This window comes from Arabidopsis lyrata (genome assembly GCF_000004255.2).
Source record: "Arabidopsis lyrata subsp. lyrata unplaced genomic scaffold ARALYscaffold_4, whole genome shotgun sequence".
Classification (NCBI taxonomy): Eukaryota; Viridiplantae; Streptophyta; class Magnoliopsida; order Brassicales; family Brassicaceae; genus Arabidopsis; species Arabidopsis lyrata.
In genome coordinates, this window is record NW_003302552.1 from 19827655 (window position 1) to 19851920 (window position 24266).

Sequence of the window (24266 nt, forward strand, 5' to 3'; positions counted from 1 at the left end):
TTAGGAATGTTTTATCGCGGGTTTATATGAAAATATAGTTGGATATCATAAAAGGAAATATACTGAATTTCAGTTATTTTGGACTTTTCACAAATTTTTTAGCAAATAACCGTTATATTTTTTTATATATTCAGAGTTTTAGGAAAAATTATAAAACGATTTAAAATTTACACACTTTAACCGTTGCAATTTATTAGTGTCTATATCCAAACATATTAGCTTCCAAAACCTTTCTACATGACTACATCAAGAACCTATTTCAAAACCGACTCAATCAATTTATATATATATATATATATAATTCTGACTAACATGTAATTTACTATTTTTGTCGCTATTTTACATGTAAGAATGCTTAGTAAATATACATATATTTATATGTATAAAGAATATAATCTATAATCTTTTCGATCGAAAAAAAAAACAAAAAAAAAAGAATATAATCTTTAATCTTGATAGCTAAATTTGTCGTATATGCCAAAAAAATCAATTAGATTCGTTGTATTTAAAATCTATTAAAGACTAAAATCTTACAAAATGAATGAAATTTTTTGTTCTTAGCACTTTTAGTAATAATAAAATCTTATAAGTGATGATATACACATCTTGATGCAGAGATTTTTTAATAAGAAATTATAGTTAGGACTTAGGAGTAACATAATTCGTAAGTGTGTGGTGTAAAATATGAACAAGTGAGTTTGGTGGAGTAAAGATAAAAAGTAAACACTTTGGTAATTAATTAGACAATTAGTGAAATTGACGAAAGAGCCCTACTTGATGATGTCTCGAGAATATAAAAGGCTCAAAGGTGAGCGGCCGAAAAAACGAGGAAGTCCTCCTTTATAACAAAAACCTCAACACTCTCACCATTTGAATTCAAAATCCCTTTTTTTCTTCCGTCTCTCATCGATTTATCCCCAAAAAAATCACTTCCTTCTTCGTCCTCACCTCACTCCTCTACACAATTTCTCAACCCTAATCATTTATTCAAATCTTGCTCTCCTGGGTTCATTAGCTTGTCTCAAATTTGCCTGTGTACCGCTTTCGTTTTCGTCTCTGTGTGGAGTCAATTCGACATCTGGGTTTTGGAAAAGAGAGATCTTTCTGGTGTGTAAATGGAGGAACAGAGAGGAATTTCCTCTGCGGTTGTGTCGGAACCTGCATCGAATTCTGGGGTTTGTTGCTTCTTTTGGCTTTCCCGATGACTTTTTGGTTCTTCGTCAAAATTTACCGTTTTTCTTTCTTTTTATTGCAATTTGTTTATGGGTTTGTGTTCTTCGTCTCTGGGGTTTTCCCAATTTTGCAGATTTCTGGCGAGAAGCGTAACGGAAATGGATTAGTAGAGAAAGATGAATTAGGGTCTAAACGTGTGAAAGTCCCAGATCTAGCTTCTGGTAATTCTTGAGTTTTGTTTAACTTAAAGGTCGAATTCGATTGTTGGAAATGATCTTTATCACTTAATTTTCGGATGATTTGTTAAACGTTGCCTACTTTTTTATGGTTATGCTACAGATGCGAAAAACAGTAATCTGCAATCTCATGGAAACAGTAAAAGTGTTCAGCAACCAAATCTTAGTAGTGAAAAGTTGTCGAAAGTATCTGAAATGCTTGTGGCTCCTGATGCTGAAGGTTTAGGAAGAGTAGTTAGAGACAAGGATGTTTTAGCTAAGGATATAAAACCTTCCACAGTTGTTGAGGCGAGAACATACTTGCCTAAGGCCAAGTCTATTTCTACAGATGATAATAGATGCGTTGTTAATTCTGGAAAACAGGCTTTGCTTGAGAATCATACTGTAAAAAATGATAGTAGTAACTGTGAGTCACGACCAGGACAGGTTGATGGCGTTTCAAAGAATAGTAGCCTCTTGAAACCGAGAGAGACTACTGAATCTGTTGGAAGTCCACGTGGAGCAGCAGAGCCTTCGGTTTCAGTTTCTGTTGGCGAAAAAGTTGGTCCTTTTCAGATGTGTAGTAGTGCAGAGGGCTCATTGGGTGAGTCAGATTCGATGCGGCGATGGAGGGAAATGAAGCGGAATGGTTTTCTATCAGGCCCTTTGGGTGGAGTTGCAGCACCTAGTTCTACAGTTGTGAGTACGCCTGTTGAAGTACCTGCGCAAAAGCAACAAAAGAATAAGCGGAGAAGTGATTCTCTCAAGAAGAGAAACGATGTCCCTAGGAAGGAACAACAGCTGGTAGATAGGTTTGCAAATGTTACCGCGCCAAGTGGATTGCTGACGGAATTAAACCCAGGAATCATTAACCATGTCAGAACTAAGAAACAGGTCTGCTCAATTATCGAAGCTTTGATTCGAAGTGCTAATGATAATGCTACTGTGGGGGAAAGGCGTACCGATTTGAATGTAAGAGGTATCTATCGTTATCATTTACCTAATTAAGATGTCATGAGACGAGAATTTTCACAATCAATGTTTGATCACTCTGTTTACCTTGGAATTTCAGAGTCAATCAGACAAGATGGGGCATTAGCCTTTAAGTTGCCATCCACCGGGGTACCTGATAATGCCATTTCCATTACAAATCCGGAACAAGCCACATCTCTTGCTGTTGAAGGTCAGTGCCTTTATCATGTTTCAGATTGCCTTGAGTAAACTTTTTGTTGGATCTTCTGGATATATGTCTGCAGTAATAAGTGGTTAAGTCCTATGGTGTAAATTGAAGACTTCTGTCAATAAACGGTTTAGGTTTTCTGATTAAAGTAAGTCTAGAAGTGGCAAAAGAATAATTGTTAGGTATTTCTTTTTTTTTGTGCATAATGATTAATTCATATGCAGAAGTGGAAACGGAAAGAAATGCTTAAAAAGGAAAATGTTTGTTTGCTTTTTAGCTGCTACCGTAGCTTCCCAATGGCTGGAATTTCTTCAACAAGACCTCAGCGGACGACTTTCAGGTGCGCATTTTACTTAATTGAAGATATACCACAGAGAGGCTTCTCGGATTAATTGAGGTTAAGAGATCTGAGTGAGATCGTATGCCTTGCAGCTGTGCAGGATAGTAGGAATAGAGTTCAAAATATTTTGACTACCGAGTTACCGCTTCTCGTTTCATCAAGAGAATCTTCTTCTAACCAAGCAAATACTCTTGAGATGGCGACTTTGAATACCTCTGGTGATGCTTCGTCCGATAAAGCAGCAACAGAGACGCATCAGAAAAGGTGGTCTGCAAAATTTGATCAGATAAATAAAGCTCTTTATGATGAACAGAGAGATTTGGTGCGTAAATATCCACTGCCTTTGAGTTAGAATGATTATAGCGACATGGTCTTTTATGCTCAAGTCGGTGTTTGATGTATTGATACTATGGATTTGAAATTTGCAGGAACGTTCGCTAAACCAAGTGAAGGAAATGCAGTCACGATGTAATGAGGGTCTACGACAAATGGAAGAGTACTCGCCTTTTAGTTCCCAATCATCCGAGTCAAGGTATAGACCAAGCAGTCCATAGAAGCATAGAAAAAGACTGGTCTAACCGATTTTCTTGTTGTACACTACGCTTGCAGTTTTAGGAAAGACGGTAATCAGGAGACTAGTATGGCGGTTCAGGCGGCTGCAGCTTCTATTTTTTCAACCTGCAGTTTTCTTCTGTCAATGATGAAGCCGCCGCCTACCGGTTCTTAATCTTGTTATTTTTTGTTTACCGAGTTTGTGACTAATCACACCGCCTATATGTTGTCTTTATGTTAGCACTTTTGATGTTTATTATCTTTAGTGTAAATAACAGGCGATTGATGGGTTTGTCCTTGTGTATGTAACATTAGAAGCGACCTTTTTTTTATATATATCAATGCTACAAAGTTGGCATTTGCTTCAATACAAACGTCTCTTCAAGATGAGCAAAGTTTCCTTGTATGAATAAAAAACACTGGATTTAATACAGAGAATTCTTGTCTCGTTCCTATACTACATAATCAAACGTAGTATCTAATTTCTCCTGAACCAAAAAATTACAGATGCTTCTGATTTCTGCAGCCACAGGTATTTGCTTTCTACGAGTTAGAGCCAAGACGGTGCCATTTCAGCTACTGTTACCTTAGCAGATGAATTGTCTGAAATCTTGGCAAGTGAGCAATGTTGTAACTTAATAGACTCTGCATTGTCCACTGTCTTCACAACGTACCTGGAAACAGAAATCCATTTTGTTAATAAGAGCTTCAGCATCTATGGATGAAATGAGGCAGCGAGACTTAACCATCCATTTAAGCACTGTGTCATTATAACAGCCTTGCGCCCAACAAACCGTGGAGGCGTCCTTTTGTTTCCCTAAGCAATGGGAACTTTTTGTCTGTTAAACCATGGAAGTAGTATTTTCTAGAATGTAGGAAAAGTAACATTAGTATGGTTGAAGATCTCAGACCTCTATGATAATATGATCTCCAATGGAGAAAGGAAACTGTATGCCTCGGCTACTCTTAGGAGTTTCAGTTATGTTTGGGATACAGAAACTTCTCTTATGCTGCAAGATTCATAAGAAAGAAACTCTGCTTATTTGGTTTCTCACTGTTAATGTAAACTCACATGATTACTATGTATTGAAAAAACAAACCTGATCCGACCTTTCTTTCTTTCGCTTCAGAGTGTGAATATGATCTGATTCTTCTTCTTGGCGGAAAGCATGAACTACAATTCTGAGAGCTGAACAAGCCCATAAACTTGATCAGGAAGAAGAATAGAGTCCTTCGCTGAAACTAGTAATGTCGTAAAACTCACAGAGATTTGGTTTTTCTGATCCTTCTAAAGTAGGTTGGGAACATGTGAAACATGCTTTCTAACAACAAAAATTACCACAACTCAGATTACTAAGATTCACATGAGACAAAAGCAAGAAGATCTTAAACGGATTTGTTAAAGAGTCATATACCATTTTTTGAACTTGTATTAATCCCCCGGCACCAAAAGAATGTCCACAAGGCAGTATCGTAGCATCATTCATCAAGGCTCCGCTATCCAAACCAAAGTAACAAATAGAAAAATCATTTCTATGAATGTTAACAAGAACTAGCCTTCTAGACGATACACCACAATAATCAATCATCAAAGTACATTGACATTTGACTCAGATTCGACTTAGTTATCAAATTCCCTGGGCATTCACAAGCAGAACTAACACTTACGTGACAGGATCAGAGAGGATGGCCTTGAGAGACTCCCAAGAGCTGACACTAGAAGTAGTGACTCTCTCTTTCTCCACAGAAGCAAAATCTCGCTTTGGCTGAATGTTATGGCGGGAATTAGATACGTTACCATCTGGGTTAGTGATCATCACCTTAAACTCCATTTCATGGCGATCAATCGATGATTTCCCTTCCTCATCATCTTCTCTCACAACCATTTCCCAACCAACGGAACCTGAGTAAAACCAAATAATTACTAGTTAGCTTTAACAATCAAGGACTTTCGGTAGTCGTAAAGAAATAATGTAGAGTATTTATACCTGGATTTTTACTTTCTCTGTTGGTTTCTTCAGCTGCAGCTGCAGAATCATAGTTGTTACCGGAATCAATACCAGGCTGAATCAGAGCAGTTCGTCTTCGGATAGAAACGTCGTCCTCGTCATCATCTCCATCGGAATACATGGTTTCATCTTTCTCAAGTCTATTTCCGCAGAAACCTTGCTGGATTCCAGAAATTCTAAAACGGCGATCGCCGACGGTTTCGAGCTCCCGGATCTTACTACCGGAATCTCCAACACGGAAACGCAGAGATTCATCTTCTACGTGGAATAGGAACCGAGGATCGATACTGTCATTAACAGACATTTGCTTTTCCGCCGGAAAATTCACAAGGCGATCGATAGAGGAAGCTGAGATAAAAAAAAAAAGGTAAGACAGTAAAGAGCACACAGAGAGAGTTTCAAAACGACGTCGTCGTAAGTGGGACATGAGCAGCACGCGCGCCGTGATGGTTAATCATGACGAAACCGTATCATTTAACAACTTTTGGAGGGTCCGGTAACATTTTATGTGCCACTTGGACTCATCATAACTCATAAGGCCATCTGCAATGGCCCAACACCTTGGGTGTTCTTGGACTTTTTTAATTGGATAATATTGTGAACAATCAGAATTTCTTGGGCACTAATCGTTTCCGGTTTAGAACATACAGTACAATGCCATTAAAGATTCTCCATTTTGTTCTACATTAAATTTTTAGCAAAGGAGTTGATTGAAAATATTTGGAATAAATTTGGACAATAACCTATGTATTAATTAAATAAAATGTTTCTATGCTTTTATTAAGTAATATGTTTGTTTTTTTATTTATATTTTTTTTTCATAAAAATTTGGTATTGTATTTTCACTTTTATTTTAAGTTTGTAAATTTTGCAATTTAAATGTTATTTTTAAATGTTTTTATAATTGTAATATGTTTATTATTATATTATTAAATCTTCTGATCTTAAACATGTTCTCCCAATAACCAATTTATTAACAAAAGATCTAAACTCCTGATCTTATATTATTTTAACAATATTTTTATTCTAAGCACACTCAAAACAGTTCCCCCATTGCGGATGCCCTAAGCATACCATATACGATTTTTTATGATGTGAATTACATTTAACAACAACTAATATCATCAATAACCGGTTTACAATCAGAATTTCTTGGGCACTAATCGTTTCCGGTTTAGAACATACAGTACAATGCCATTAAAGATTCTCCATTTTGTTCTACATTAACGAGGGATCAGATAACTCGAAAACCATAACTAAACCGAGTAGGATCACAGTGTGGTAACCGGTTGGTTTGATAGGATGTCCTCATTTCACAGTTCACCAGTCTCCTGCTGCTTACTCTCAACTCTAAGGCCTCAAGGGTTTCAGTCCCAGTGACGCTCTCAGTCTATTTGCTTCTGCAATTTCAGGATCTGGATGATCAGTTCCATCTTCCCTCATCTTCTCCTTCTTTTCCTTCTTTTTCTTCGGTTCTTCCCGATCCCGCACATCATCAGTTTCATGTCTCTTACGATCCCTACTCCTGCTTCTACTTCTGCGCCTTGCCCTGTCTCTTCTGTCTCGTTCTCTATCTCTGCCTTGTTCCCTGTCCCTATCTCGCTCTCTATAGTGATCTCTGTCTCTCTCCCTATCCCGGTCTCGTCCACGCCCACGTTCTCTTTCATAGTCTCTGTCATGATCTCGATCCATATCATAGTCTCTGTCATAATCACGATCCCTGCCAATCACAAAACCATGGTCAAATTATAATTCATAAAACAATGAACTCAAGTCTCAACATCAATCATGAAGACAATCTGTAACAAAAAGAAAACATTGATTAAGCTAAAAACTAGATAGGAACAACAGAAAATGCTTTTATGATTTACAGATCTTTTTCAAAGTAACACAATGACCAACTGCCATATATCAGGGTAAGCGGCAGTAAGAATGTCTGATCCATAATACTTCTCCCTGTACACTGTCAGTACAGAGAAACCTGGGAGGATCTCCACAATTTTAATTTCGGAAGCTGTATGCAACCGCTGATGGCTTGAGATGCCACAGAGGAAACAGACATTTAAAAGAAAGAATACCAGACATGATGCACGAGCATTAGCTAGGTCAAACAGCTTCCACAATCATGAGCAACAAACAAACTCACAAGGAAGAATTCTTGAAGATATTAACTAGTATAGAAAAGTATCTAGTAAAGGGCACGGATTCAGATACCTGTGCCTATGACTGTCGCGTCTCCTGTCTCTGTCTCTTTCTCTTTCTCTTTCAGGACTCTTACGTTGATGATTCTGTAAAAGAGGAAGAAGATGGTATCAACCTAAAGCTGCTAAATAGAAACAGAAAACAGAACACATACAAACTATTGCAGAATGAAAGCACTGACCTTCTCATCTTCAGATCCATCTGCAATCCCTTCATTCTCCTCCTTTTCTTCTTCTTCTTCAAAGTCGTCTTCCAAAACGCTTTTCCTTGGCTCTAAAAGACCATTCTGTTCAAGCGTCCACCTATCATCACAGAGAAAAATTAACAATCTTAAAATACTGCAGAAACAAAAAATCTAAAGTTCAGCTATAGGCTATAACCAAATGCAAAAGAACAAACCTCTTCTTCAAGCGTGGCATTGCAATATCACAAGAATAATCCTTGGTTAAAAGTTCCTCAATGACTTCGTCCACATGTGTCAACGAAAACCCTATTCCAAACCAAAGAAATAAATTTAGTTAGGGAACAAATCAATCAAAAGTTAAACACACAACGGATCCATTGAAAGAAAATGAAACTTACTCCCATCAGCTAACTTCTGTCTCACTTTCCGGTAGTCATTGTAGAGAGGTTCGAGGTAGCGATAGACATCAACATCAGTCCCAGTGAGACGGAGATAGAAAGCACCGAGAATACGAACATATCTACAGAAACCAAAAGAGCACACAATTCAATAATCAAACAACCACAGCATGCGCAACAAGTATCCAAAGCTAGAGAGACAATCAGATAAAACTTCAAAGAATCCTATAGCTGCAATTAACCCTACATGAACAACTAAGACAAAGCTAATCGTAGTATCTAATCAAGATTAGAAATAAGCTAGATGAAAAAACTCAGGTTAGATTCCATACTTGTAATCATCGTTTTTTATGAACTCCACGACAATTTCCTTCTCAGGCTGGATTTGTAGCATCTTCAATATGAGGCAAAGGAATGGAGTAGGCTTGCGGCTACCACCAAAGGTACCACCAAGATGGTCGAGCTCCATAGCTTTGTCAACCAACGTCTCCGCCGTAAGACCAAAGCATTGCTCCTTCCAAAAGGTGTGCTGGTAAATCTTCGTTCTCACAATCTTCTCTACCAGATTCTGCGGATTCGTACCTCTGATATTTTTGGCCAACGGATCTGTTCTGTTTGCCATTATCGCCGGAAGTTAATCAGACACCGCCTCGAAGACCTAGTCGTCGGAATAACAAGCGTCGAGCGACGCCGGAATCGTTGAAACCGCTTCCACGAATTTGCCGTCGTAGAGACGAAGACACTCTAGGGCTTTGAAGATTTTGAGATGTATCTTAACTCTGAGCAGTTAATTTGTTTTTTATTTATCTTTTGTTTTTGCATTTGATGGTAAAGCCCATAATAAGAAAATATTAATGGGCTGATAATATTTTTCGGCCCATTAGAGATGATAACGCCGTTAGTTGTAAGTCCGTTAAGACCGTTATATCAAGCATAAACCCTATCGAAGGAATTGCAGTGTGTTTCCCTTTTAGCGAAGAGCCCCAAAGAGAAGAACAAAATTTCGAAAATAGAGAAAGAGAAGAAGTTGACGATGGATTCAAAGACGAAGCAGATGATTCTATCAGCTCTCTGCAAACACTTCTCCTTGGATCCTGTAAGTGAAGATGTCAATCTCAAAAGCGTCACCTTTTTTTTCTTCTGGATTTTTTTTTTTTGCTTGGTAGCTGAGTGTATGTATGATCATGTTTTGGATTAGTTAGTCGGGAAAATTCGAAATTTTGCTAATTGGGTGCTGATTTAATTATAAAGATCATGTTCTATATTATGTTAATCAGTGTACACTTGTGTATCAAGCTGGTTATGAAAAAGGAAGAAACTTTAGAAATTAGGCGTTTATAATCTTCTTGAATTGGGTTTGCATGGCATTTCATTGTACACTGTGTTGATCAATTTTATTTCTCATCCAGAATTGACACCAATCCCTTATGTTTTTCTTCTAGATAGACAGGATGATTTATGGTTTTGTTTCTGAAATTGATTTTGATTCATTTGCTTAGGAACCTTTTCTGGGCGGAGCAGGTGATAGTGATGTCAGGACGCTTTATTCCAATGTTTTGAAGGCATCTGGAAAGGAAGTGTCTGCACAAAACGATGAGGTAAGTTGTTTCTTCTTGAACTTGGTTAGTATAGACATGAACTTCAAACTCTAAATGGAAGTTTATTGAGTTCCCTTCTCGTTGCTACCATATTTGAGATAGTTGAATTAGTATGTTTGAGTTCTTTGTGGTATTGAATGATGAGTATTCGTTGACTTTCGTTTGAATAATGCGTCATTGTTTCACATTCTAAAAAGGAATTACCTATTTCAGGTTTTGAAGTGGCTGGATTTTGCAGAAGGTTTCTCTGCAAATTCAAAGGATTGCTATGCAGCTCTTGAAAAGTTGAATTTAGAGTTAGCTACCAAGTCAGTGCTCTTGGGAAACGGATTGACGCCATCGGCAGCTGATGTTGCTGTGTTCTCAGCTTTGCATTCTTCAGTGGTACCTCTTCTCTTAATTCCATAGTATTCTTATTTTTATTTTTATGTTTCTTGTTAAAGATGCTAAAATGAAAATTTCATAAACTGTTGACTAAAGGCGGACCTCAAAGACTAACTGTTATCTGTTTGACTTGCTGTTCCCAGCTTGGCCTCTCAGATTCAAACAAGGAGAAAGTACCACATGTCATAAGATGGGTGAATTACATCCAGGTATGTTCGACATCATAAAATTTCATTACTTGATTGCGCCGAGGTAGTCTGTAAATCTAAGGAGGACTACTTTATGTGTAGGCTTAGTGACTATTGCAATATTTGCACTCTCTGAACATCAACCTTTCTCATTTTCTTTACTTGTGATCTTTGGCTGTACTAATTAAATGCTGCTTATTACTTTTACAGAATAAAGAAGAGTTGTCAACATTATTTGCACCAATACCTGTGAAGCTACCAGAATTTGACTTCGAGGTGAATTATCTCTTCATACCCATCTTCTTAGTTTGAAAACAATAATAGCATACTACATTTTTTATATGTACTACATGCGATGAGCAAATGGTTTTCTGATTTTTTCCTTAACTCTAAACGTAGGTATCAAAACCTGCCATTAAGGTGGAAGCAAATTCTAATACAAAAAAAGCTGCAGAAGGTGTAAAGCCTGTTGACAAGTCAGATGCGCAGCCGCAGCCGATCACAAAGAAAACTGAGCCTGAGGTACTTATTTTAATGTTTAAGTTGGATTTATTTGACTGTGAGTCTCTTTAAATTGTAGAATCCAATGTTTCCTCTTTCCTTTTTCGTGTAGGAACCAAAGAAAAATGCAACAAAAGAGAAGGATGCCAAAAAGGAAAAGAAGAAACCTGCTGAATCAGAACCAGCTAAGAAAGAGGCAGAGCTTAGTGTCAGTTTGCTTAATATTCAGGTTGGTCTAATTCGCAAAGCATGGAAGCACCCATCTGCGGATAGGTTTGTGGTCAAAACATTTCAAACTTATGGCTCTGTTAAAGATTCCACTGAACATCTGCTAATATGTATAAAAAAAAATTTGTTGTATGTATTGACAATGCAGTTTGCTGGTGGAAGAAATAGATGTCGGGGAAGATAAAGTGAGACAAGTAGTTAGTGGTTTAGCGAAGTTCTGCAATCCCGATGATCTAACGGTATAGTGATGTCTTAATTTAAAAATAAATTAAAGAAATTTTGTTTGTAGGCGTAAAAATTGGGTTTATCAATCTATAGATTTGGTTTAAAGATACTTACCTATGGTTTCTTGATCTCTGCATTATGATGATGAAGAACCGCCTTGTTGCGCTCATCACAAATGTCAAACCTGGAAAGCTAAGAGATGTAATGTCACAAGGACTGGTAATAATTTCTTCTATCTGCCTAAATCCAGCTCATCAACTATCAAAATATTACACACTCTCACATTTGTTCTTTTTCTGTGTTCTTGATTTCTTTGCCACAGGTTCTTTGTGCTTCAAGTGAAGATCACTCGGTGGTAGAACCGCTGCTACCACCTGCTGGGGCTAAACCAGGAGAGCGTGTTTCATTTTCAGGGTACATAGTTTTAACGATATAACATTGAACCTCTTTGATTGCTTTCTTTACATGTTTCCCCTTCAGCCATTAGACTCATATATGCTCTTTCCTTTTTATTGTTTTTCTTGTTTATCGCCAACTCAATCACCTTTTTTCAAAATGTTTATATAGGATTGAAGGAAAGCCAGAAGACGTACTGAACCCAAAAAAGAAGCAACTAGAGAAGATAACACCGGTATGTGTTTTATGCCCTTCATTAGGTTCCAAACTTAAACAACCGAATATGCGAGTACTGTGTTTGCATTATTATACATAAACATTCAATCTCACGGGGACTTTGGTTAATCACACGCATTTGCAGGGTCTCTACACTGATGAGAATGGCGTAGCCACATACAAAGGCATACCATTCATGACCTCGGCTGGACCTTGCACTTCCAGTATCCCCAAGGCTACCATCAAGTAGTAAACTCAGTTGATACTTCTCCTCTTCGCTAGCGTTTTGCTTTGTTATTCGCAAACTCAGTTGGAAAAAGAAAAAGATGTTTATTTTTGTCACATTTTGAATTAATTTATAACTTTGTTCGTATAAGCTTTTTGACAAACAACGTTGTTTCAATCTCCGTTTTGATAGCTCTCTGCTAAACTAGATTTTGGTTTAACTTAGTTCCAATTTCTTTGTCCTTTGGCTCAAGTAGTGCAAGTCCACCATTGCATGGTTTGCAACGTATTACCTACAAATATCCACTTAGCTACTTGTGGGGTTTCAATCAGATAAACCAAACCAGTCACTCTGGATTGTGATTCTTAGATGATCTTACAAGGAAGGAGGATAAAGAATCTTAGACATGGCCCATGAGGATCTCTATAAGAGAGATTGGTGGTCCATTTGTGACAAAAATCATTATTAATTTTTCCTGTTTCCATTTATTCCAAGGATTTGAACCCAAAAAAAAAATTGGGAAATAAAATAATTAAAAAGGTGTATTATATCTAAAGATTTATCTTATCAGCTTACAAGATCCTGAGCAGATCCGTACGACTGTCACTGGACACATATGTTTCTTTATTCAGTTTCTCAAAGAATCAGTCCTCCATAGCAAAACACACAACTTCTTTCTTATATTAAACACACACAAAATCTTTATACTTGTCTCCAAAAAAATTATGATCTTTTTTGAGGTTCTTTAGCTTTTATTATACGATTCCAAATCATATCAAATCAGTTCTTGGTATATTATAGGAGATTGTTACCGAATAAATCTGTTTTCATATCATATTTTCAGTTCTATGAATCTACAATTTTGTATAGCACTATCAATTTTTAATTAAATAAAAGTGGTCCAAAAGAAAATTAAAAAATAAACCCCACACGATTCGAAGAACATGTCCTAACAAGTAACTCAATACAAAAAGACAAGTATAAGGAACTTTAAATCTATAACGACTGGTACTGAAACTAAAACCCCTAAAAATAAGATATCACGAAATATCCGTGATATTCTTTGATGCAATCTTTTCCCCATTGCTCTCTGTTTTTAATTTCTTTTTAAAGTATTCTGCGGTATTATAGTATATAGTTGGTAAATAATAATGGAAAATTCTTCACCCACCAGAAAAATCAAAGAAACCATCATAAATACCATCACCATATTCACATGATTCATACATACCCGAGTCTGTCACTTTCTTCTTCATTGTATGTGTTTTGTCTTTTTGAATTATTTTTTTATTGAAGAATGGAGAATTAAAAGCAATGTCTGCAAGGTCTTTGTATCAATGCTAGAGACAGTCTCGCTTCTTCTTTGCTTATTGTCAAGTTGTTTTCTTTCTCAGTTACTTGACATTTAAGGAACAAATTAAGGAGATCATGAACAGTTCAGGAGGTTCTTGTTCGTCTTTAATGGATGTGGTGACTTATGATCCTCATCATCATGGTCATGATGAAGAGCTTCATGTTTTAGCTGTTGATGATAATCTAATTGACCGTAAACTCGTAGAGAGGTTGCTCAAGATCTCTTCTTGCAAAGGTTCCATCATTTTACCTTCCATTTTTTTTTTATAATCAATCATTACTTTTTGCATTCTTTGTCTCTAAAATGTGAATTTTTGCAGTCACAACAGCAGAGAATGCGATAAGAGCATTGGAGTATTTGGGTTTGGGAGACCAAAATCAGCATATTGATGCATTGACCTGTAACGTAAGCCAAAAAACATATATATATCTTCAAGATCTATGGATTTTTTTCCTTAGGACACATTTGATATTAGGTCTATATATGTGTGGATTTTCTAGGTTATGAAGGTGAACCTAATCATCACAGATTACTGTATGCCGGGAATGACAGGTTTTGAGCTACTTAAGAAAGTGAAGGTATATATATATAACAGCTTCTTGGAATCAAGATCCAGAGATTTAATTAGTTTAGTTCAACCTTAAACAAAACTCTGTGTGTGTTTCTTTAGCAGGAGTCATCAAATCTGAGAGAGCTTCCTGTTGTGATAATGTCTTCAGAGAATATTCCTACTCGCATCAACAAGTAAGAACAAATTGAGATCTGATTAAGACCTTTTTTCTGTGTTTCTTACTGTGGAAGTAATTAGTTAAGATCATCAATCTTAATGTTTTGTTTTGGCCTTTTGAAATGCAGATGTTTAGCGAGTGGAGCTCAAATGTTTATGCAGAAGCCTTTGAAACTGTCTGATGTTGAGAAACTTAAGTGTCATCTCATGAACTGCAGAAGCTAACCATGAGAGATTTAATGTTAGTCCTAACCATGAAACATTTCATTGTCTTGATTCCTTATTTGATTATTTTACATGTTTTCTCTGAAATCAAGAAATGTTTTCAAATTCCCTATGGTAATTTTATACACAAATACACATAATGGAATCATAGAAAATGGTTGTGGTGATGAAGATGATGACGATGTCTTCTCTCTTCCAATCCTAAACATCGAATAAATGGATAACATGAGATGAAGAAACATCTCTTTAATCCTCTAACCATTGAAAATGGAGGCCACACGCAACAACAACAACATTGATGATTCTCTTCTATCGTTGTTTCTTTCTCTTTTCTTCTTCCTCTTCTCTTATCTCTTTTGCGGCCATTGTTGCACAAGATTGACATCGTTTCTGCGTGAAAGGAAGAATAAGAATCTTGTGCAGCAAGAAAAGTCTAGAATTTCAATTTGAAAACAGGAACAAAAAGCATAGGATCCTAATTGATTCACGATGAGACGATTCATATAAGAACAATCTTGTTTTTCTTCTCTTACCTCGGAAAATTCACCGGAATCTTATGAATGGCCTTGAAAATCTTTGACAAGGAAGAAGATTAATGGTGAGAGAAGATGATGAATCTCTTTCTTCTCCGAGAAAGAGAGAGATAGGAGTCGAAAGTCGAAACGCAGAGGAGAAATTGTCTCCTCCGGAGACTTGTACGTCTCCATGGAAGCTTTCAACATCATACACGTGTCATTTCATTTGTCTCAGTTCTCATGACTTTAGATCGGACCAAACCTACCAAGCTTTTTTTTAATGGTTTTTTGTTTTGTTTATTTTTTTTTGGTAAGTGACCGGGAAACAAAAGTCTCCCGTTATTTATTGAAACTAAAAAAGAGTAAAAGACTAGACCACATGAACCCGTCTTGGGCGGACCGACCCAAAATTATCGTCACTCCATAAGGAGTTTATGCCTTTAAGAAAAAAAAAAAAAAAAGGAGTTTATGCCTAATTGATATTATCGTCACATCATGCACATTTGTTTATTGACTTATAAGACGTTTGTTTTGTTTATTGTGCAGGATGTTATTATTTTTCTTTCTTTTTCTGATTTGTGTATGTATGTACCGCACGATTTCTAGTAGTACATGATTTGTTTTTAGACTGAAACAAACCATGCGATTATTATTCTACGTAGATACGTTATCTAATTTCAAATCAAATTTTCTGTCATTCTGTCCAAAAGAGATGGGAATTAGCGGAGCTGATTGTGCTTGATACGTATCCAATTTGGATAATGAATCTTAGAATTCAATGTTCACCAAAATCTGACCTAACTTAAACTTGTTTTGAAATTTTGGATTTGAGTCTAATGGTAGTGTGAGGATTTTTTAATTTTAAATAAAATAAACCGATCTAATTTGAACCAAACAATTCTTATCTACAAACCGAACAACCCATAATTTGAACCTAATTTTTAAGTATATCTATCTATAAATAGTGAATTTGCACGAAAAATTAAATCAAATCAAATATTTATGTGAGTTGAATTTGAATGGTGACAAATGACGACACGATATTTTAATGGTGACACAACGACGACACTAACACAAATCACTAAACTATTAAATAAAACTAATTTTTCTTGAGAATTAAAACATATATCAGACTAAAATTGAAATAAAACGCGAAATCAAAACATATAAATTCATACATAAATGATTGGTTCTACTCTACTAGATTCAAACCGAAAACCCAAGAATCCAAAAACACCAAGAAAACACAGCTCCCTGTCTAGTAGTTGTTTATCAACAACCATTAAAACGACCGAGGGGAGAGCGTTTTAAGCTACGGCCCAAGTGAGATAAAAGCCCATCTTAATATTGCTACGGGCCAAGAATAACTGCAAAAGACGAAAAAGATTCTCTTCACTCTCTCTCTCTCGCTCGCTCGCTCGCTCTCAATCTTTCCGATTTGGTTGGGTCTTCTCCAAGTCTCTGCGAAAATGGCGGCTTCGGTGCAACCTGCATGCTTAGACCTCCATTTCTCCGGCAAGCATCCACCGCTTCTTAAACACAACGCTATTTTCGTCCGCTGCGTTTCTTCTCCAAATGTAATTCCCGAAGCTGACTCCATCTCCGGTCCGCCTGATATCATCAATACGAGCCGTGACCAGCGCAAAGTGGTTCGTATCGCTTGGGAGAAGTTGGTTCGATGGTCCCGTTCTTGGCGCGCTAAAGCTAAAACCGATGTTCTTGAGCGCACTCGCAAGGTTTTATTATCTTCGCTTTCTTTCTTAATTTCGTTTGCGTTTTGGAGAATTTGAAAGAATCTGAGGGGTTTTTAGGTTGTTGTTCTTGGTGGAGGTTCGTTTGGTACTGCAATGGCTGCTCATGCAGCTAGAAGGAAAGAGGGATTAGAGGTTACTATGCTTGTTCGTGACTCTTTTGTTTGCCAATCTATCAACGAGAACCACCATAATTGGTACTTTTAGCGTTTGATTTTATCCAAACACAATTCATAATTCTTGAGGATTTCATAGTGATAATGTTGATTTTGTTTACCAGTAAGTATTTTCCTGAGCACAAGTTACCTGAGAATGTGATTGCTACAACTGATGCGAAAGCTGCATTGCTTGATGCTGATTATTGCCTCCATGCCGTACCTGTGCAGGTTTAACCAATTTGTGTATTTGGTTTTTTTTTAATTTGTTTCTATGTTCTGCTGATTAATGTGGGGTTGTTGTTGCAGTTCAGCTCATTGTTTCTAGAGGGAATTGCCGGTTATGTCGATCCAGGATTGCCTTTTATATCTCTTAGCAAAGGTCTGGAGCTTAATACTCTTAGGATGATGTCTCAGATCATTCCCACTGCGCTTAAGAATCCCCGGCAACCTTTTGTTGCTCTTTCTGGCCCGTCATTTGCTCTGGAGCTAATGAACAATTTACCAACTGGTTTGACTCTCGTTCTTCTTTGTTTAATTCGACTAGCATTATATAGTTTTCTATTGCTGAATGCTGTAAACTGTTTCCTTTTGGTATATTATTTTGCTTGCAGCAATGGTGGTTGCCTCGAAAGATAAGAAATTGGCCAATGCTGTTCAGCAGCTTCTGGCTTCTAGTTACTTGAGAATAAATACTTCCAGGTACAACATTTCAAAACTAGACTCCATTGGTTTAAATGATTTGTGGATGCATTTTACAGCTGGACTGTGATTATATCCATTTTCCTTGCTGCTTGAGAGTTTATTCATGTCTTGGTATGTGCTATGTTAGTGACTGAGCTCTAATGGTTGACTTCTTAATTCCTCGAGGGAGTTTTGTGCACTCAGCTTGTAACCTCTGATCATTTCAGTGATGTTACAGGCGTGGAAATTGCCGGTGCCCTGAAGAATGTTCTAGCAATAGCTGCAGGAATTGTTGATGGAATGAATCTCGGTAACAACTCTATGGCAGCACTTGTATCACAAGGTTGTTCAGAGATAAGATGGCTAGCCACAAAGGTAGTAAGTTTAATGTGTGTCTATAATGGCTTCATAGAAAGTGGTTTTTATCCAAGAAACTCACCACTATGATTAGTAAATCCTGTGTTTATTGCATTTTCTGCGTTTTTCTGTCTTGTATGTGTGAAGATGGGTGCAAAGCCAACGACCATAACTGGTTTATCAGGAACTGGGGACATAATGCTTACGTGTTTTGTAAATCTCTCAAGAAACCGAACAGTTGGAGTCAGGTTAGGGTCAGGGGAGACATTAGATGACATACTAACCTCCATGAATCAGGTTTGTATCTCGCTGGTGTTGCTTGTCTTATGGTAGAACCAAAAAGATTGGTTGAATCTGAAAACCCATGAATCAAATGACAATTGCTTCGCAGGTTGCAGAAGGTGTAGCAACCGCTGGGGCAGTGATAGCATTAGCACAAAAATACAATGTGAAACTTCCGGTTTTGACAGCCGTAGCTAAGATAATAGATAATGAACTGACCCCGACTAAGGCTGTTCTTGAGCTCATGAACCTTCCTCAGGTTGATCCTAGGTTTCACAGATTCCCATTTCGACTCGGCTACTCTTCTCGTTTTTGATTTGACTCTGTTTTTGCAGATTGAAGAAGTATGAGATGGAACAATCGTTTTGAGGACCAAATATTAAAAGAGATAGCTTTAAGGCGGCGAGAGCTTTGCATTCGTTTAGAGATAACTAATGATAGAGATGATTCGAAGTGAGTTTTGTAATCGATTTTAGGCCTGATTCTCATGAATGTGAATTGTTCATAAACATTTTACAAAATCTCTGTAAAGTTTTCTCATCATCTATAAAAATGATGTTTCGGTATATATCTTTTTAAGTCTGGAGTGTAAAATTTTGAGTGGGGTTCGTTTGATCTTCGGACTTACGGAGCCATCTGGGTTCAAAGCCATATGCTCAATTCGGGTACATCAAACCGATTTAATCCAAACTTAACCGTAAAAAAGCCGATTTCGATGACGGATCATAAAACAGTGAGCATGTGCTTTGAAGTTGAGAGGCCCACAATTTTGAAAGGCCCACAATTTTGAAAGGCCCAAAGATAAACGGTGTCGTATAGGAGGCGAAACCCTTGCAATTGCAGTGTCGTCGTTGATTTGTCTGTCGAAGACGGAGGGAAAGAAAACAGAGAACTTGTTTCTTTCGTCGAAGAAGAAGATGATGAAGAGAACCCAACAATCTGCAAGAGAAACAAAGCAAGAAGCTAAAGATGCAAGCAAAGCGAAGAGCGGTTTATTCGCTTCTTGTTCCTTCTCTTCACTTGGTTTAGATCCCAAGCTCTCTGACCAGCTCCAAGGTTCTCTTTTTGCCTCTGCCGATATTGACATCCTCTGTTTATGTTTAGTGAGCTTAGTTTTTAAGTGAGAATGTTGTTTTCCGTGTCAATTTATACAGAAAGGATGGGTTTTGAAGCTCCTACGCTTGTACAAGCTCAAGCAATTCCTGTTATTCTCTCTGGTCGAGATGTGTATCCTTTTTCTACAAAACTCTAATCTTCTTTTTGTGTGAATTATGATTACATTTGTAGTTTGGTTTGTTTTCGTTTACTTGGGATATATAAATGTATAGACTTGTTAATGCTGCAACCGGTACTGGAAAGACTATAGCGTATTTGGCACCACTCATCCATCACTTGCAGGGTTATTCTCCTAAGGTTGATCGTTCTCATGGAACTTTTGGTATGTGCCTATTGTCTAGCTAGTAGCTACAATTTGGAATTTCTTTGTAGGTAAAAGTGATGATTTTGATTCTTGGATTTTGTTTGTGGCAGCTTTGGTGATTGTGCCTACACGGGAACTATGCCTTCAGGTGTATGAAACCTTGGAGAAGTTACTGCATCGGTTTCATTGGATTGTCCCTGGCTATGTAATGGGAGGAGAGAAAAAGGCTAAAGAAAAGGCTAGATTAAGGAAAGGTACCATATGTTTTCCCTTTTGCATAGTCAGTTCCTTATTTGAGAAGCGCGATGGTCACTTTTGAATCCAGACTAATCGTTTTATTTCAGGGATATCCATTCTAATTGCAACCCCGGGACGCCTTCTTGACCATTTGAAGAACACAGCTTCATTCGTGCACAAAAATCTGCGTTGGGTCATCTTTGATGAAGCTGATAGGTATAAATGCTGTTCCCTGAAAGTTAATATCTTCCTTGATCCTGTGTTTCCTTTATTTAATTCTTCCTTTGAATTATGGCAGCATTCTCGAATTAGGTTATGGGAAGGAGATAGAACAGATAATTAAGCTTCTAGGTTCAGGGCAATACGAAGAAGGTGAAACGGATGATATTGTTCCAAAGGGCATTCAGAAGCAGAACTTATTATTGTCAGCAACATTGAATGAAAAAGTTAACGATCTTGCAAAACTTAGTTTGGACGATCCGGTAATGATTGGTCTTGACAACAGCAAATTGCAACAAAATCTATCAATAGAGTCTCCTGCCTCTCCTGACTCTGATGCGGATGATATGGTAATTCATGTTAACAAATCCGTAAACCCTTCATCTGAGGACTATGGAATACCATCACAGCTAGTGCAGAAATATGTTAGAGGTACATTTATCTTCACTCAAATCTCTTTATATTGTTCTGTGCTTCTAGTTTGGTACAAATAGCTATTATGTGCAGTGCCATGTGGTGCACGGCTTGTGGCACTTCTTTCTGTTCTCAAGAACCTTTTTGAAAGAGAAGCTTCTCAAAAGGTAAATCTCAAGCCAGACATATCCCAAGTTCCTGTCATATCTGTTTGTTATTAAAGTCTCGGTTGATTGAGGTTTTGTGCGGCTGTTTTCTTACAGGTGGTCGTATTCTTTTCGACACGTGATGCTGTAGACTTTCATTACTCACTTCTGACTGAATTCCAGTGGCCACCGAATTCTGAGACAGAAGAGGAGGCGACCAAACAGTTGTTTCTTAAGTGCAAAACGTTTCGGTTACATGGAAGTATGGAGCAGGAGGATAGAAGATCTGCGTTTGGGACTTTCAAAACAGAGAAACAGGCCCTTCTCTTGAGTACAGATGTTGCTGCTAGAGGCTTGGATTTCCCAAAAGTAAGATGTATTATACAATATGACTGTCCTGGGGAAGCTACCGAGTATGTGCATAGGTAAATTCTGGAATGCCAAAAACCTCTTGACCTTAAATACTTAATACCTTGAATTTACTGAGCGTATGTGTTTGTGATTCATGGTTGCAGAGTGGGTAGAACAGCTCGTATTGGTGAAAAGGGAGAAGCCTTGTTATTTCTACAACCGATTGAAATAGACTATCTTAAGGAGCTTAAGAAACATGGCGCATCACTTACAGAGTACCCTCTTCTAAAAGTACTTGATAAATTTCCCATACCCGGCAATATGCCCCGAATCAAAAAGGTCATATCCCTAGAATCGCATCCATGGGTCATATCTCTGCAAAGAGCTCTTGAATCCTTTAATTACGCTGAGGTAAGATTCTCTTCATTGTGTTCCCTCTCCGCTGTGATTGATTTATACTCTGATAGTCTAAATGTCTCATTGTTTGTATCTGTTTTATTCACAGCCAAAGATGAAGAGCCTGGCGAAAAATGCATTTGTCTCTTGGGTTAGGGGATATGCAGCTCACAAGGGAGAGCTCAAGAGCATTTTCGTGGTGAAGAAGCTTCACTTAGGTCATGTCGCCAAGAGTTTTGCTCTGCGAGAGCAACCGTCTTTAGTTGGGAAATCACATCATAAGGAAACAATGAAGAGAAAGAGAGACGAACGTCAGAAAGGGCAACAAGGTAAGAAGAGAAAGAAGATGAGTGGCAGTGGCAATAGAAGTACACAAAAAACTTGATCAAATCGGTTTCGCCACCATAAACCATGGCATAAGTTTTGTAGTGAATGAGCTCTGCTTTGTTCATTGAAAATTTTGAAATATCTAAAAGAAGTTTGGAACTTAATCATGTTTGTTAACAATATTACTTGTATTAGCCAGAAAGCTAAAGATTCACATCAAATGCTTACCAGAGGTTTCGCGGAAGTCAAAATTGATATCTTTTTTGGTGAACTACGACTTTCACTTTCTTTAGGAAATTTCTAACATTTTTTCAATATTGTGGATAACAAAAACACTGTTTTCATTAAATGTTTTTCTATGAAAATTGGTAGAAAGTAGAAACTGTGAAAATCTAGATTTGCTATTTTTTTTTTGGAAATTTTTTTGTGTAAAATCTTGCACATTATTGAAGAATCTACAAACAATCAAGGCTTTAATATTTTTGGCCAAATAAGGAGATGTTAATGAGAAAGAGTACGACTCACGTTTTCTTTTTTTCTTTTTTTTTGTAAATTAATTAAAAAGCTGCTTCATACTAAACCCTAAGAAAATGATTGTCATCAGTTGGTAAATGAAGATAGCGAACGAAGGCCGAGACGGAGACGGTGCCACTGCCACCGCCGATGAAAGAAGCTCTAGCCATGGCTGTTGCAAAATCAAAGAGCCAGGAGATTCAAGCGAGGGTTTAGACTCAATCAGCTCAATGCCTGATGTGATCCTCCAAGTTATCCTCTCCTTAATTCCGACCAGATTCGCCATCAGGACTTCCGTCTTGTCCAGACGATGGAGGCATGTATGGTCCTATATACCTTCTCTCTACTTCCATAAGGACAGACCGGATGCTAATTCGATAAACGAAACCCTAGCTCGCTACAAGGCTCCGAAGATGATGAGTTTCCGTATCTGTACCAGTGAGCTCGATAATCTTCCTAACATGGACAGTTGGATCAAGTTCGCTTTGTCCAGAAACGTGGAGAATCTGTCGCTGTATTTGGAGCGGAGGAGTGACTATAATATCCCTGAATTCCTCTACGTCAATTCCTCTGTCAAGAATCTCTGCATTGAGTCAATATTCTATTCTAATATAATTCCCAAATGCTCTGTGTCGTGGACATCCCTGAAGAATATGTCCTTGTGGTGTTGCAAGCTCTCTGATGAATCCATTGCTAAGATCCTATTTGGTTGTCCGATTCTCGAAAGCTTAACATTGTGTTTCTGCAAGGAACTGAAGGTTCTTGATCTCAGCAAATCACCGCGTCTGAAAACATTAGTAATTTATAACGACAGTGTGAATCCGGGGCCAAGGAAGATCGTGGCACCACATATCCATCGTCTCAGATTGAAAAACACTCAGTTACCATGTGATTTATTAGTTGATGTCTCATCTTTAACCGAAGCTAAACTAGACATTAGCTATAACTCCTACCGTGAAAAACTGAACGCTGATTTACTTCACATCATGGTGCTAGAGAGGCTAGACAAGTGTCAGAATGTAGAGAAGCTTACTTTGGGGGAAAGCTTTCTCGAGGTATGTTTTCGGGTGTTCAAGTGTTAGTGATATATATACGGATGGTCATTATTGCATATGCATGCAACTTACTTTACCACAGTTGATCTTTTCTTCTTAGAGATATGTATTTTGGTATTCACTAGCTACTACTATTTGTTTGTGCTTTTTGTTAGATTTTATCTCTTGCCGAGCTCCGTGGTGTTCCTTTTCCAAACTTCAAGGTTAGAGCTTTAACGCTTGAGACACCGATCTCTCACTATGTAATTCCTGGTATAGTAAGGGTGCTACAAAACTCTCCTGAATTAAAGAAGCTAACCCTAAAATACAAAAGGGATGATGGCTTCATACCGGTATATTTATTTGCCGTAAACCTCTTTTATTTTCATTCACCATTCTAACTATTGCCAATCTTGAATAATCCAAGAACCACATGTCCTTTCACTTGAGTTTGTAGAATATTTGAGATAGTGACACTCTTCATTATTTTCTGCTGTACAGGGCATCTATATTGACGAAAACCTGCGTTCTCATGGCTTGGATACGGATAAATGCTGGACCTCGGAAGCGAGAGTCTTCAAAGACATTTGCCCCTTGAGAGCATACTCTTTGTTTCTACAAGTTGTGCTTAAAACCACAGAGACATTAGAGAAGATGGTCGTAATGTTAGAACCTTATTTTATAGCAAAAGGTGTTATGAAAGAGTTGCTTGAGATGATTCCATTGCTTACTCGCAACATCAATGTCTCCATTGTGAAAACCAGATGCCGTTTCAAAATGTAAACTTTTTCTTTGATTTGTTAGAAACTTGATCAAATCTGAGGGATCTCGCATTTTTGTTACTCAAAAAGTTCGAAACTTTAACACTTGTTTTGTTATAGAATATTACTTGTATAATAAACCAGACAGGTAAAGAGATTCACAACAAATGCTTACCAGCAAAA

General features: G+C 37.5%; 8 protein-coding genes and 1 long non-coding RNA gene across 11 annotated transcripts; 6 read left to right on the forward strand and 3 right to left on the reverse strand.

Annotated features, from left to right (window-relative positions):
* Window positions 1–809: 809 nt before the first annotated feature.
* On the forward strand, window positions 810–3828 carry LOC9317799. 2 transcript variants are annotated; one of them, XM_021028637.1, is made up of 8 exons: window positions 815–1175; window positions 1307–1394; window positions 1513–2367; window positions 2461–2571; window positions 2846–2908; window positions 3001–3230; window positions 3337–3440; window positions 3518–3828. In XM_021028637.1, the coding sequence occupies exons 1-8, from the start codon at window positions 1116–1118 to the stop codon at window positions 3633–3635; spliced, it is 1629 nt and encodes a 542-aa protein (XP_020884296.1). In that variant the 5' UTR covers window positions 815–1115; the 3' UTR covers window positions 3636–3828. The 2 variants fall into 2 exon arrangements, 1 of the variants encoding a protein (XP_020884296.1); XR_002332651.1 differs by lacking the exons at window positions 3337–3440; window positions 3518–3828 and having other exon boundaries at window positions 810–1175; window positions 2461–2716; window positions 2793–2908; window positions 3001–3040.
* Window positions 3767–5931, reverse strand: LOC9315950 (U-box domain-containing protein 63). The gene is made up of 8 exons (XM_021028638.1): window positions 5449–5931; window positions 5129–5363; window positions 4876–4957; window positions 4725–4782; window positions 4561–4649; window positions 4372–4470; window positions 4207–4277; window positions 3767–4134 (listed from the first exon to the last, which is right to left on the reverse strand). Exons 1-8 carry the CDS (start codon window positions 5894–5896, stop codon window positions 4011–4013), a joined length of 1206 nt encoding a protein of 401 aa, XP_020884297.1. The 5' UTR covers window positions 5897–5931; the 3' UTR covers window positions 3767–4010.
* Window positions 5932–6552: 621 nt separating this feature from the next.
* LOC9317800 (pre-mRNA-splicing factor 38) lies at window positions 6553–9023 on the reverse strand. The gene is made up of 6 exons (XM_021028300.1): window positions 8586–9023; window positions 8254–8375; window positions 8071–8161; window positions 7853–7973; window positions 7684–7757; window positions 6553–7189 (listed from the first exon to the last, which is right to left on the reverse strand). The coding sequence occupies exons 1-6, from the start codon at window positions 8873–8875 to the stop codon at window positions 6820–6822; spliced, it is 1068 nt and encodes a 355-aa protein (XP_020883959.1). The 5' UTR covers window positions 8876–9023; the 3' UTR covers window positions 6553–6819.
* A 165-nt stretch (window positions 9024–9188) lies between these two features.
* LOC9317801 (aminoacyl tRNA synthase complex-interacting multifunctional protein 1) lies at window positions 9189–12439 on the forward strand. Its single transcript, XM_002879837.2, has 12 exons — window positions 9189–9349; window positions 9753–9851; window positions 10065–10235; window positions 10379–10444; window positions 10634–10699; window positions 10823–10945; window positions 11037–11197; window positions 11301–11391; window positions 11528–11596; window positions 11700–11791; window positions 11945–12008; window positions 12135–12439. The coding sequence occupies exons 1-12, from the start codon at window positions 9287–9289 to the stop codon at window positions 12237–12239; spliced, it is 1170 nt and encodes a 389-aa protein (XP_002879883.1). The 5' UTR covers window positions 9189–9286; the 3' UTR covers window positions 12240–12439.
* Window positions 12440–13242: 803 nt separating this feature from the next.
* On the forward strand, window positions 13243–14608 carry LOC9315951 (two-component response regulator ARR16). Of its 2 annotated transcripts, none has more exons than XM_021028301.1 (6): window positions 13243–13472; window positions 13610–13803; window positions 13889–13974; window positions 14070–14147; window positions 14240–14313; window positions 14425–14608. In XM_021028301.1, the coding sequence occupies exons 1-6, from the start codon at window positions 13432–13434 to the stop codon at window positions 14519–14521; spliced, it is 570 nt and encodes a 189-aa protein (XP_020883960.1). In that variant the 5' UTR covers window positions 13243–13431; the 3' UTR covers window positions 14522–14608. The 2 variants fall into 2 exon arrangements, with proteins under 2 accessions (XP_020883960.1, XP_002879884.2); XM_002879838.2 differs by having other exon boundaries at window positions 13244–13472; window positions 14243–14313.
* Window positions 14552–15350, reverse strand: LOC110229134. The gene is made up of 2 exons (XR_002332580.1): window positions 15055–15350; window positions 14552–14911 (listed from the first exon to the last, which is right to left on the reverse strand). It is a non-coding gene; the product is annotated as an uncharacterized LOC110229134 (long non-coding RNA).
* Window positions 15351–16324: 974 nt separating this feature from the next.
* On the forward strand, window positions 16325–18833 carry LOC9315952 (glycerol-3-phosphate dehydrogenase [NAD(+)] 2, chloroplastic). Its single transcript, XM_002879839.2, has 9 exons — window positions 16325–16772; window positions 16848–16984; window positions 17068–17173; window positions 17252–17453; window positions 17557–17644; window positions 17854–18001; window positions 18131–18280; window positions 18375–18524; window positions 18601–18833. Exons 1-9 carry the CDS (start codon window positions 16506–16508, stop codon window positions 18613–18615), a joined length of 1263 nt encoding a protein of 420 aa, XP_002879885.1. The 5' UTR covers window positions 16325–16505; the 3' UTR covers window positions 18616–18833.
* Window positions 18834–19119: 286 nt separating this feature from the next.
* LOC9315953 (DEAD-box ATP-dependent RNA helicase 17) lies at window positions 19120–22019 on the forward strand. The gene is made up of 10 exons (XM_021029776.1): window positions 19120–19321; window positions 19420–19492; window positions 19594–19703; window positions 19796–19939; window positions 20030–20138; window positions 20221–20573; window positions 20649–20722; window positions 20819–21126; window positions 21217–21463; window positions 21558–22019. The coding sequence occupies exons 1-10, from the start codon at window positions 19183–19185 to the stop codon at window positions 21831–21833; spliced, it is 1833 nt and encodes a 610-aa protein (XP_020885435.1). The 5' UTR covers window positions 19120–19182; the 3' UTR covers window positions 21834–22019.
* Window positions 22020–22342: 323 nt separating this feature from the next.
* On the forward strand, window positions 22343–24109 carry LOC9315954 (F-box/LRR-repeat protein At3g03360). Its single transcript, XM_021027974.1, has 3 exons — window positions 22343–23343; window positions 23499–23675; window positions 23824–24109. The coding sequence occupies exons 1-3, from the start codon at window positions 22387–22389 to the stop codon at window positions 24103–24105; spliced, it is 1416 nt and encodes a 471-aa protein (XP_020883633.1). The 5' UTR covers window positions 22343–22386; the 3' UTR covers window positions 24106–24109.
* Window positions 24110–24266: the final 157 nt, after the last annotated feature.